Consider the following 13,514-nt stretch of genomic DNA (forward strand, 5'->3'; position numbering starts at 1 on the left):
TATTCCTCCCTCTTCAAGCCTACTCTACGTGCCTGTGCTGTTGTGTTTGTTTGTTTGAGTATTCCTCCCTCTTCATGCCTACTCTACGTGTCTGTGCTGTTGTGTTTGTTTGTTTGTTTGTTTGTTTGAGTATTCCTCCCTCTTCATGCCTACTCTACGTGTCTGTGTCCCTCTCCGCACTCAGGACTACGTGCAGGCGGTGACAGGTGTGTGTTATGACGGGCTGGAAGGTCTCATCTACCTGGTGCTCTTCTCCTTCGTCACAGCGCTCATGTTCAGCTCCATCGTCTGCAGCGTGCCGCACACCTGGCAGGGCAAGAAGTGAGTAGGAGTGTGTGTGTGTGTGTGTGTGTGTGTGTGTGTGTGCGTGTGTGTGCGTGTGCGTGTGTGTCATGTGATGTCTACCAAAATCAAGATAACACTGCACATGTTGTGCAGAGATGATGCACATGCTGTCCTGAGATGGTTTCAGATCCACATAACTGAATTATGTGGGAATTTCCATGGGCCACATTCACAGCTCCTGCGTTCTTCCTGCTGCTCTTCCCCCTCACCTCTGCAAGTGCTGTTTCAAATGCGTTACGACTTTGTCGACCTTGGAGAGCTGTGACGTCTTTATGGAGGGTTCCTGGAAAACCACATAGATAATGACACCTTAGGGAACAACAACCATCTGAACCAACATGGCTAGTGAAACAAACTGCGGGTGGCATGTCACTGGCAGGGAATGTGTGTGTGTGTGTGTGTGTGTGTGTGTGTGTGCCAGCCAACCATCCCCTAAGTTCGGGGATCAATACCATCTCGTGCTCCACACGCCAAGCCTGCCAAAACCCGGATGCAGCTGCTTCCTGCAGCATAACCATTTCCTGTTGTCTCAGTGGGATCGATGCTGTGCTAACCTAAGCTGGCTGGGGCTTGAAGGCAGTAACTGCGTAAGCTGAGTGTCATTTCCAGAGTGTCTCATCTCTTCCTCACTGGGCCGCCCACTCACCAGGCCCTTTGGGGCCTCCCATGAGCTACAGACGGGATTCGAGAGTCTCTCCCTCTGGAGAGATACACACCTCCTCTGGAAGCCTCAACACTACTTAACACGACTGTATAAGTAGCACAGACCTCCCTCTCCTGCCTTTTGTTTGTTTGTTTGTTTGTTTGTTTGTTTGTTTGTTTGTTTGTTTGTTTGTGTGTGTGTGTGTTGGTTGAATAATTGATTGACTGATGATTGGGAGAGTGCAGTTGGGAGTTTGCTTAATGGGATCATTTTCATCTGTTGTCCCTAGCCAGTCCTTAAAAAGGCAACCTAGAGTAGAAAAAGGAATACAAAAGATGGCCTATCACAACAAGTCAGCTAATTAGAACTAGCTACGGGCCCTTAGCCCATCCAGCTCTCTCCAGCAGTGCCATGCCTCTCACACACACCAGCCTTATCTCAAAGCTAACATGCTCTCTGTGGCCTATTGCTGAATGAGCAGGACACATTTCCCTGCTCTAGTTGGTTCAGTTCCACAGGGTGGGAGATGCTCTCTTTAGTAACTGAGACATTTGAAAACAGGGATGGATATCTTCCTGATAAATATATGGCAGAAAGGCTGGGCCCAGTGATCGTTATGTGTGTGAGCACCAAGGATGAATCCATTTTATGGTCAAGGGATTTCCTAAAAGTGCAAAGGGTTTGAATGCTGAGGTGGGTAACCGGGCTTCAGAAAGTGCAAGTCCTACCACATTTTTTCCAACCACATTTTTTCCAACCATTGTCTAAACCAGCTGATTTTGATTAGTACAACTCAGACAGGAAAATTAGATTATACGTAAAATCACAATCTTGTGCAGTTAGAACAAATATATGGTTGAACTTCTCATAACTGAAGCTGAGGTTATCCACCTCTGTTTAAAAAAAAAAAAGTTGTGGCTTCTTGTCTCAGCACTAGTCCAATTCAAGTTCAACTATTAACTTTTCTTCTCAATATATTCTTATTGCTCCGTGTTTCTCCTAAGGGGGGTTAGGAGAAACCCGTAATATCTCAATAAGAGCTGTTTTATTTCTTTTGAAACTATTTCTTTTGAGTTCTGGACAAAAATCCATGAAGTGATTTAGTGATCAGCAGGAGGAGACAGACTCCATCACACCGTGTTCCATTCTCTCAGCATGTGGACAGTTAATTGCACCCGCACTGACTAACTCTCTTTGGGCTTTTAAAAGTTTTTGTTTTTCTGTCCATATTTAAACTCATTTCCTCCAAAACCTTTTGTTTTGTTCTCTCTCTCTCTCTCTCTCTCTCTCTCTCTCTCTCTCTCTCTCTCTCTCTCTCTGTGTCTCTTTTTTTCTCACACAGACACACACACCACTCTCTCAACACGCACTGTCTCTCTCTTCTCTCTTCTCTCTCACACTCACAGAAGTCACATTCACACACACACACATACCCCTCTCTCTCTCTCTCTCTCTCTCTCCCGCTCTCTCTCTCCTTCCCTCCCTCCCTCTCTCCCTCTCTCTCAGTTGCAACACAGTGCTCCTCTAAATCAGCGATTCATATTATTACCCCCTGTAACATCAGTTCTCACTTCATCGGCCACTTTTCCCACCCAGCTCCATGCCAGGGTAACTAATGACGGCCAATCATTTCTTTGATACCCGATCAGCGCTGGCTGGAGCGACCTTTGATATCAGCGCTGGCTGGAGCGACCTTTGATATCAGCACTGGCTGGCTGGAGCGACCTTTGATATCAGCGCTGGCTGGAGCGACCTTTGATATCAGCGCTGGCTGGAGCGACCCTTGATATCAGCGCTGGCTGGAGCGACCCCTTGGATCCCCGGGCAGCGCTGGCTGGAGCGACCCCTTGGATCTCCGGGCAGCGCTGGCTGGAGCGACCCCTTGGACCCCCGGGCAGCGCTGGCTGGAGCGACCCCTTGGATCCCCGGGCAGTGCTGGCTGGAGCGACCTTTGACCCCGGGCAGCGCTGGGATCCACTCAGCTCCCGCTGTTGTTTCAATTTCATGCCGGCAGCTTCGGGATCCGCGGAGCCGCCTGGAAAGGCAGTAAATAAATGAGCTCAGTCCGTGCTGCTCCTGTTTCTTTTTTCTCCCCTCCCCTCCCCACTCTCTCTTACCCCGGGGGCAGAGCAGGAGTAAAGGATGAATGCCAAATGAGTGCATGTGGCTGGCACGCCGAGCGAGAGCGAGAGCGGTCCTGTGGAGCACAGCGTGATTGCAGAGGAAAGGGCGCCCTCTGCTGCTCTGTGGCACACAGTGCAAGGGCATGTGATGTGGACGATAGCTTGTCAGCGGTGTTTATCTTTGTCCGGAGGTGGATGTGGCCCGGCTGGTGTGTTTTGGGAATACAATGTTTCTTTCTGTTCTGTCAGAGGGACAGAATTTTTTTGTTTGTTTTCGGACCCTGATAGAAAGTATCATTTTTCATGATGTAAAGGTTTCTTCCATTCTTTTACCTTCATTCCAGTTTGGAGTGTGTGTGTGTGTGTTCTGTGCCGGATTGAGGGTTCTATAACTTGTATGGTGTGTGTGTTGCAGGAATGAGGAGGACAGTGAGGATGAGTCTCTGGCCCACAGTGGCAGGCCGAACCATGACAGCCTGTACCGCGTGCACATGCCCAGCCTCTACAGCTGTGGGAGCTCCTACGGCAGCGAGACCAGCATCCCTGCCGCCGCACACACCGTCAGCAACGCACCGGTCACAGAGTACATGTAAGAACACACACACACACACACACACACGAACACACATACACACACCCCAGTATCCCCACCAGTACATATAAGAGTACACACACTCACACCTGGGTATAAAATACTTTTCTGCCGGCTACAAACTGTCATTATTACCTAATCTAAATCCTGTTGCTGCCCTGTCCTTGATCTTCTTGTTCTGAGTTCAGTTTGAGATGCATACTAGGCTACTTTAAGTTAGTCCCTCGTTTCTCATAATGTCCAAAGCATGTGTAACTAACAGTGTTGTATAAAGTACTAGAAAACAATACTTGAGTAAAAGTACAAGTATCACACTAGAAAAAGACTTTGGTAGAAGTGAAAGTTACCTTTTAGAATATTACTTAAGTAAAAGTCTTAAAGTATCTGATATATACTGTACTTAAGTATCAAAAGTAATTTTCTGATATTTAATGTACTTAAGTATTTGAAGTAAAAGTAAAAAGCACGCAGTTTTATTTTGAACTTTTATTGTGAACTTTATTTTGGCTTTCTTATAGTAAAGCATAAAGCATATTCAGGGTTCCCATATCTTCTTAATCTCACTCATCAAATCAAAATCACATTATTTTCTAGGACTTGTCAGGCACAATTCTCTTAAGTTCAAAGAACAAACAGCATATTTTTAGAGCTGACATCAAAGAAAAAAACAGAAACAGAAATGTCACTTATATGAACTTCAGGTAAAAATGAAAAGTAAATAACTTATTTCTTTAAAAACAAAAAATGACCTGCTTGTACATACACACACACACAGGCCACCTATGTCCAGCTACTAATATGCCAGTCATTAGTTGAAACTGAAAAGATGTCTGTTCATCTTCAAAAGAAGCTGGTTTTCAAAGTTGCCAGAATTCAGTGCCTGGGTGTTTCAGGCCCAAGACCGGACCACGTTTTCCATAGTGGTGGAAATTGGATAAATGAAGCAACATTTCAGCTCCTCCATTTACTATCCTGTAGTTTTTATTAGTACTATGGTTCAACAAATGGGTAAAGGTTATATAATAATTCACTTCAACTGAGAAGTTAACAAAAAATATTCCACTATCAGGCGCGCGGAACCTATTTTTGACCAGGGGTGCTGAATAACAAAAATAATGGATGTCAGACGATTTATCTCAATTGCAATGATCTCGCAAATCATTTCTGAATAGCCTAAAGTGTGTCATCTCCACAGGAAGGACATGTCCTAATCATTTCTATCTTAGTGACTAGGATAGTGAAATGATTGCACTAGCTATACATTTATTATTTTTGCAAAACTGTAAAACGCAATTAAAGTTTCTTTCAGCTTATCCATGTTTTTTTTGAACATGTAAATCGCATAGAATATGTAGGCCTATATCAACTGTAGGCCTACACACTTGATCGCTATCACAAAGATGAAACCACGCTATGGTTCTTACAGTAGGCTAACTGACTGACGTTCACATTGATCTCTAGAACTGTTCATTTTTAGTAGCCTATATTTGAACCTATCCATAACCCTTTTGCTATTTGACTACTCATCATTTCACATACAAAAATATAAATAATGTCAGACAGCGAATTAGTAATTATTGAAAAATATATATAATAATTTTTTAAAATCCATCTTCTGTCAGCAGGGGGTGCTGCAGCACCCTCAGCACCTCCCTTCCCTCACCCTTGTCCACTATTCCTAAGTTATTCCTATTCCTTAGTATTCACTAAGTTAACAAAAAGAAAGAAAGCCTTTGTGGAAGCATGGGATATGCACATTTCAAAGAGGCATATTGAACTAATGTTTAGGCTACATGTTTTTTGCATGGGTAGGCTATATTGTTGTTTAGTGATTTAGCCTACTCCTTTACTACACCCTCTTCTGAGCAAACAAGGCATATAGGTTTATCATGTAGGGTAATTGCTCTTTCTTACATTAAATAACTTTAATTTATCCTCTCTACTTGTCCCTGTAGTCATGGCCTCCTCATCACTAATTTCAGGCTCATCATTTTCAGTGGTTGACTGGTTGATCTGCTGCTCAGTCTCTCCTGGCCTCTTTCTACCATCCATTCTTCCTGGCGCTTGTGTCTACTGTAGGGCCGGCTCAGCTATCCATATCTGAGAAAACTTTTTGGAAAAGACGGGCTATATGGACCCAACCAACTCTTTTTGGGAGGGGAGAACTCCCTCACGTAGGCTACAACCCATGCAGAGGCATTGCATTGGTGTCATGAAGCTGGCCCCCCATGTTACTCAAAAATGATTAAAAACACTGCTATTCGTTTGTGCTACTTTTGTGCCGTAAAAATTATCGTTTGTGCTGTTAAGGGTTTTAAGTAATTACACTTTACATTTTCTGGCCAGTGACGTCACTCAGCCCCCCATACTTGTCCAAAGTTCCCCAAACTAGTCTCAATCGTTTGTGCTACGTTTGTGCTCATTTGTGCCGTTAAAAGTAACATTTGTGCTACTATGTTATTATATTCCACGTTATTTGTTACACGTGTGACGTCATCCAGCCCCCCATCAATGTCCAAATCTTCCCAAAATGGTCTCAATCGTTTGTGCTAGCACTAGTAACATGGGGGGCCAGCTTCACGCAGGTTACAGAAACATTGCAAATACGGCCACGGGTGTATGACGTTATCTTCACCACTACCCTGTTCACCGAGTTCATCACTATGGTCGGGGTATCGTCGTCTATGATAACGGGAGGTCCCCCAGTAGGTGCTCGTGCTTCCATGGCGGTTTCAGTTGTGCGTCCTCCTCCTTTAGCAACAAACAAGCGCTGAAATAGAGCGCGGTGCGTGCGTAATGCAATCTAGGAGCAGTGATTCGCCAAACCTCCCTTATTGCAGTCGCACACATTTCTTCTAATTTTATGTTTTAGTAACGAGTAACGAAGATGCTTAGTGGAAATATAACGGAGTAAAAGTATACATTTTATCTAGGAAATGTAGTGGAGTAAAAGTGAAAGTTGACATAAATTTAAATAGCGAAGTAAAGTACAGATACGTGAAATTTCTACTTAAATACAGTAACGAAGTATTTGTACTCTGTTACATCACAACACTGGTAACTAATGGGATAAACCTGGAGAATTCCACGAAATATCAGACGTAATCAAAACACTTTAAATCAATGAGGACAGTTTAATTCCCTCATGTCTCTAATTATAGCCTACTTCTTCCTCCCCTAAAACACCTGCTAGTCAGAACACTCAAATGACACCATGTGCAAAACCTGTAACTTGCTAAACAACACTGTAACAATATCCCTAAAACATCAGATGTTATTTATTATTTTGGTGACATTAGAATCAAACAATGTTGATTCAAGCCTGTAGAGTATGTAAATCAGGAAACACAAGCTTTAGTCCACACAGTGATGCATAGACACACACGCATGAGCAAAATCTTACACTCGCACACACACACACACACACACACACTCTGCATCCTTTAGTGTGCACAGCCCTATATTTTTAGAATACATTTTCTTCTGTTTGTGTGACCAAAACATTGAAAGAAAGACACTACAGGCCATTAGAAGCTCTGCTGTGATGGACTATGCCATGCGAGACTCGTGCAGCTGGGGAGATTTCTCATGCGAGTTTCTCACGCAACGCAGCCCTGCCGCCCTCTGAGTCTGAGGCCATCTGACCCAGTGTGGTGCGTTTCAGCAATGGGAAAGTGTTCAATGCCCCCAACCCCCAGTCCCAACTCCACAGATTCTGCCCTGGGAAAAGAGTGGCCCACCTCACATGTGCGGGTCCTTTACGGGCCGGCCGGGACAGGATGGGCTGGGTGAGGTTAGGATGATCTGGGCTGGACTGGGCTGGACCGTGGGCTCGCCAGTCAGAGCCCCGGGGGGACCTCCGCAGCCATGATCCAGTTACATGCCCAGCACTCCCCAACGTCTGGAGACCTTGGGTGAATAAAGGGAGGGAGATGCTATCAGTGGTCTCAGTAGATCTCAGACCACACAGGCATGAGTGTGTGAGAAATACACACACACACTGTTGGGGCCTGTGAACATGTTCTCTCATGCATACACACTTATGGGAAAAGCTAACATAGAGGTTTTCTCGTAAACACCACACATACATTACACACACACACACTCCTACACTCTCTCTATTCACACACACACACACACACACACACACACACACACTTATGTGTTCACACTGAAGTGATGCACACCTACACACTCCTCTCTCACTCTCTCTCTCAGACACACAGAGATACTGGTACACACACACAGACACTGACTCATCCCCCCAAGCCCAAGCGGGTGAGGCCAGTGCAGCTGCTCCCCTCCAGCTGTGGCCCTGTGAAGCCCTCTGGTGCTCTGGGACGTCCCCACTCGCTCACTTACTCGCTCTGGATGGGGGTGGGAGAGGGGCACACAGGGAGACCTCCTCCAGAGTCAACATTAGCCCACGCATGCATAAAAATACCTTCACAGGTGGCCAAAAAGATTATGGTAGAGGAAAAACAAAACAATTCTCCCTTTTATGCTTACTGTACATCATGGTTTCAATATATTTTTACAGAAACTATACGATTCCATCTAGTGAACATTGAGAGATTTGTGAGTTTTGAAGACTGCGGGATAGTGGACCCTCACCAGCTTAGGGGCTTCAAGATCTGGATTTGTGAGCGAAGGAGGGGGGAGGGGAACATCAAAAATGAGACCCATGTCTGCTTTTTGGGGAAGGGGGGGTTAGATATTTCTAAAGATGTGGGCTTAGGGACTTAGCAGAAGTGTGTGTGTGTGTGTGTGTGTGTCTGTGTGTGTGTGTGAGTGTGAGAGAGAGAATGCTCAGCGATGGGAACAGGGTCCTGTAAGTGAGCTCTCCTGTTGCAGCTGTAGGCAGCCACTCTCCACACTGAGGAACTGCAGGAACTTTTAATCTGCAGGTGGTTCTCTGTACCTGGAGAGAATGAGGCCATGGATTGATTATCTTGTCTTTTTTTAGTCTTGTGAATAAAGTCTTAACCAACAATGCGCTTTCTATTTTTATTTTATATACCATGATGACCAAACATTTCACCATCTTTTAGATATGTTGCTGTCACTAAGAGTTTCAGGTTGGCTTTCCCCCAAGCCTAGTTCCTGGGAGTGTTTGTATAATGTCTGTGTCTTGTGTTCTGTTTTCAGGACTCAGAACGCAAACTTCCAGAACCCGCGGTGCGAGAACACCCCTCTCATTGGCCGAGAGTCCCCGCCCCCCTCTGTAAGTGCCCACTCACACATCTCTTAGCTCTGATGGACAGCTTGCATCAGGATCATTCAGACAGTCTTTATCCAAATAGATATAGAAGGAAAAAAGCATATGGCAGTATAACTGCTAAGGAGGCAGTGGTCTATATTTTAATTACCGGTACAAGGGAGAAGACTATGATTCTTTTTTCTTGTAGTTGTCCAATCTGTGACACTTGGCTGTACTGTTGGTTGTGGAATGGTGTTGGTCTACCATGTCCTGCACTCTTTCTCTCTCTCTCTCTCTCTCTCTCTCTCTCTCTCTCTCTCTCTCTCTCTCTCTCTCTCCTCTCTCTCTCCCTCTCTGATACTTTTTTCCTATTTATCTTTCTTTTTCCTCACAGTATGAATGGCTCAGAGCTGTCCTCTCCTCGTACTATCTGTGTGAGCCTCTGCTTGCGCTTCCCAGTCTTTCCCCCTCTTCTGAGTTTGTGTGTGTGTGTGTGTGTGTGTGTGTGTGTGTGTGTGTGTGTGTGTGTGCGTGCGTGCGTGCGTGCGTGCGTGTGTGCGTGCGTGTGTGTCCCATTTGTTATTAACTATTTGCACATCTATTTGTTCTTTGACATTTTTGGTGTGTGTGTGCGTGTGTGCGTGCTCGCTTGTTTATGTGTGTATAAAAGAGAAACAGCTGCGCCACTGAGATACTGCCATTGTGTGTGTGTGTGTGTGTGTGTGTGTGTGTGTGTGTGTGTGTGTCCGTGTCCGTGTGTGTGTGTCCGTCCTGTGTGTGTGTGTGTGTGTGTGTGTGTGTGTGTGTGTGTGTGTGTGTGTGTATCTGCTCTACTCTCTTCTCTGTTGCATTGTTTTCTCTCCTGCCCTTGCCCTTGCAGTTGTATTTGATGGCCGGGGACAGTAGCAGCCGGCACAGCTGGCAGTTAAAGCCCTCGCAGAGCGCCCGGTCGTTCTGGTAAACCACAGCCGCTTTCCGACCAGGTACTGAATGTGACAACCCTCGCCCCCAATCCCCGCTCCAGCATCCCCCCCTCCACTCACCTCTGGCCTGCAACTTGACCTTTGACCCTTCGCTCCTCCTTAGTCTTTTCTGATTGGCTCTGTCCTTCTGCACCTCTTCACCCCCAAAAGATGGACTGTACCCAGCACTTTAGCAAGCAAGCTGCCCTGTCTCCTCTCTGTGCGTGTGCGTGTGCGCGTGTGCGTGTGTTGCTGATGTGGCATCCTTCACTCCTGATGTTTGTGTCACTGAAGAGCAGCATGTCCACATCCAGCAAGGGGACTCAGAGTTGACCCTTGAGACATAAGCATCCATAGTTAATTACACTACTGCATACATAAAAAAATCAGTAGGCAGGCTAGGATGAAGGTCTCGGTCCTTTGATTTGTTTTGTCATTGTCGCCTCACATCAGATTTTGAAGAGGTTGGATTGTGTTTAGGATTCATTGCATGTATATATGTATGTATGTATGTATGTATGTATGCTTATGCAGTAATCTTCAAATGCAGAGACAATCTGACAAAGAAATGCTTACGACAGCCAATCTCTGCTGTACAGTCGAGATCAAGTTGCTTGTACAGGGAATTTTTGCTTACCAAGCAGTTTTTATTCCCTAGACAACTTGCGCTGGAAACAACACAAAAATAGAGATTCAGTTTTTTTTTCTTTTAGTTTGACCTTGGTTTTCTCATGGTTTCTCAAATGGCTGAGATCTGCACTATGAAGTGTAGTGTATTCATTTTCTGTGAAGTCTATGGTGTTAATTTGTTACTTTATCCATAAAAAATTCTGATCTTAATACCAAGCTGTAATCATAGTCATGTATATAGCAGGGCCGGAGCCAGGACTTTTGAAACATTGGGGGCTTAGCCCAGTGTCACACACAGGAAGGCTAGGGGGGTCCAGGGGCATGCACCCCCGGCAGAAAATTTTGAAAAATAACCCCTTAAATAATGACTTCTAGTGAATTCTGTGTAAACTAATGGACACATTGAGACTTTAAAAATGTGAGACTGAAGGTATATCTGACTGGCACTTTGGGTCTTTCAAAGGTTATGGTTTATATATTATAGGCTAGTATACTATGCTGAGATAACCCTGATGGGATGCTACCTTGTCTCAATACATTTTTACTTTGAACTCTGGCAAAAGTAGCCTTATGGTCAGGTTTAGCACAGCCCCACACATTGTGAACCCACTTGTTATAATGTTCAATGGAACACATGAAGCTACGTTTAATTCGGGGCTTAAAGCTTAATTGAAAACACATACAAAAAAAGATTCGGGGCTTTTGAAAAAAGATTCGGGGCTTGAGCCCCCGAAGCCACCCCCTCGCTCCGCCAATGGTATATAGCAACAGTTTTAGTCATGTCGTATCTAGATATGCACATCAATTTCTGCGTTCAGAATATCCACTCATTCACTATATAGTGAGTAACCATGTAGTTGTAGTGCATAATAATAATACACTAAGCAGTGGATGAATGGAGGTTCTGAAGCCAGCTAGTGGGTCCCGAAGACTCTCCAGAGCATGAAGACTGTCCAGAATGACGTAAAAGCCTGATCGGGGAACAGATAAGTACTGTCAACACTATTGAGTGCTTAAGCCTCCACACCATGTCCCATGAGATTGCCAAGCACCTGCAGAGGAAGGGCATTAATTTAAAGCACTGGTCAGATTAACCCAGTGCCAGAGGGAATGTCCTCGTAAACCCACAGACCACATCGAGAGAGAGAGAGAGAGACTGACAGAGAAAGAATTTGAAAGAGTGTGAAATAGACATTTGCAGAGTATTTGGACTGGAATTGAATTGCCCATGTGGAACAGTGGGTACAGTCATATGGTCCGACCCCATAAATCCCCCTTTGCCCTGCTGCCAAAGGGGAACCAGAGAGACGTTCTCTTATTGAAGAGAGGGCTCTTAACTCTGACAGCTGTCACAGCACCTTTTTAAATCATCTTTTATGGGGTCCACAAGCATCCTGTCAAAAGAGAAATGCCGTAGAGAGAGAGAGAGGAAAGAAGGGCTCCTGTTTTTTATTGGGTGCCTTGTGTGGCATTGCTCTTCATCATATGAAGAGGACATTTAACTTCTCCTTTATGAAAAACAAAAGGGGGGGGGGGTAACTTTCTGTTTCAAATCAGCCACCTTTCCAGGAGTTTCTTTTTATTCATGTGGCATGGCATGCTGATAGTCTGGAGCGCTTTCTTTGTGTTCATGCGGCGCGGCGGCGGCCTCATCTGGTCTGGACCGGGGGGACGGACTGGGGCCAGTGAGAGTCGCTGTTTCTCATTCGTGGGTTGTTAGCAGGCCTGAGCCCAGTGGTGGAGTGGAGCGAGAGCTGCAGCTGCAGCTGTTGTTGCACATGGACTGAGTTGAGGGGTGAGTGAGTGTGGGAAATGAAGAAAGAGAGAAGAGAGAGAGAGAACACAGAAAGGGATAATGTTCTGCAGTGGGATTGAGTGTCTGTGAAGTGGTGTTGAGCTTTGAATGGGCCTGTGTGTGTGTGTGTGTGTGTGTGTGTCCCTCCTCCACGATGTCGAGCAGAAAATCTCACTGCATGCAGAGGCAGAACACCAACTGCGTCTCAACACACTTAACACACTGTGCGAAAGCACTCCCATTTATCAGTAAGCTGAGATGCTTTGTCCAGATCTAATGTTGGCAGGCTTGTAAATCTGACATCCAGCGGGTAGAGGCTGTAGTCATTGGTGACGGTGTTTGCGCTCAGTGGCATCTGCCTTGGCACCAGCCTGATTTATGGGGCACTAAAGAGTTACTACTTGCAAGTGCCAGTCAAGTGGCAGTGGCAAACTATGTGTGTGTATGTGTCTGTCTGTATTAGTGTGTCTGAATATGCCGTGTGTGTGCGTTCACATATACAACAGCCAAGTTTGTCATGTAGTTTGGAAGTAGTTGATCAAGGAAACAGACCTCTCGGCCTACCTTGAACGTAAAGGTCACATACTGTACAGTTAGATATTAAGTGTTTGTAAGTAGCTAGTCCTTCTATTTAATGATTAGTGTGTAAGGCTGTCCAGATGATCCTGAGTGCTCTGTGATCTGTTCAGTGTGTGGTGTTGGTGTGGCCATCTGTAAAGGAGTGGACTCACTCACTCACAGCTCCCACAAACCCTGTGTGTGTCAGTGAGCCCCTTGTGTCTCAGACACAAGCCTGTATGTTTGCACTGCACTGCACTGCTGCAAATATACAACCTTTTTTCTCTGAAATTATATTCATTATGTGCCGTCATGCTGATAATTACTGTTATTTTTGTTCTTGAGGTTGAAACTTAAGTTAAATTAAGTTTGATGTGTGAAACTAAGAACTTACCTGTATTTTTAAAATGAGATATAATGAGATACAACATATTTTGCCTATTTTCGCCATTAACCATTGTTGTCAGTCTGCACCATTTTGGAACAGAGGCTAAATCTGTTTATTCATTATCCAATGAAGCATTAGATCTGCTGATTACAGAACTTAACTGTAACATTCCTGTAACCCCATAAGTGACTTATGTGGGTTTGGTATGAAATAATGAAAACAACCATGTTATTCCCTTTTCAACTTCCTAACAGTGCAAATGGCCTCTGTGTTGATCA

The 13,514-nt window shown here is 45.0% G+C and overlaps 1 protein-coding gene across 2 annotated transcripts in view; it reads left to right on the forward strand.

Moving 5' to 3' along the window:
* ttyh3a (tweety family member 3a) overlaps positions 1-13,514 on the forward strand; it is a 53,827-nt gene that overhangs the window by 40,016 nt on the left and 297 nt on the right. The window contains exons 11-14 of one of the 2 annotated variants that reach the window (XM_048245276.1): positions 185-321; positions 3,527-3,700; positions 8,852-8,927; positions 9,784-9,886. In XM_048245276.1, coding sequence (XP_048101233.1) covers positions 185-321; positions 3,527-3,700; positions 8,852-8,927; positions 9,784-9,864 — 468 coding nt within the window. In that variant the 3' untranslated portion in view covers positions 9,865-9,886. The remainder of the gene's footprint in view (positions 1-184; positions 322-3,526; positions 3,701-8,851; positions 8,928-9,783; positions 9,887-13,514) is intronic. The other variant, XM_048245275.1, reaches the window with a different exon arrangement.

The sequence above is a fragment of the Alosa alosa genome, chromosome 6 (assembly GCF_017589495.1).
Source record: "Alosa alosa isolate M-15738 ecotype Scorff River chromosome 6, AALO_Geno_1.1, whole genome shotgun sequence".
Classification (NCBI taxonomy): domain Eukaryota; kingdom Metazoa; phylum Chordata; class Actinopteri; order Clupeiformes; family Clupeidae; genus Alosa; species Alosa alosa.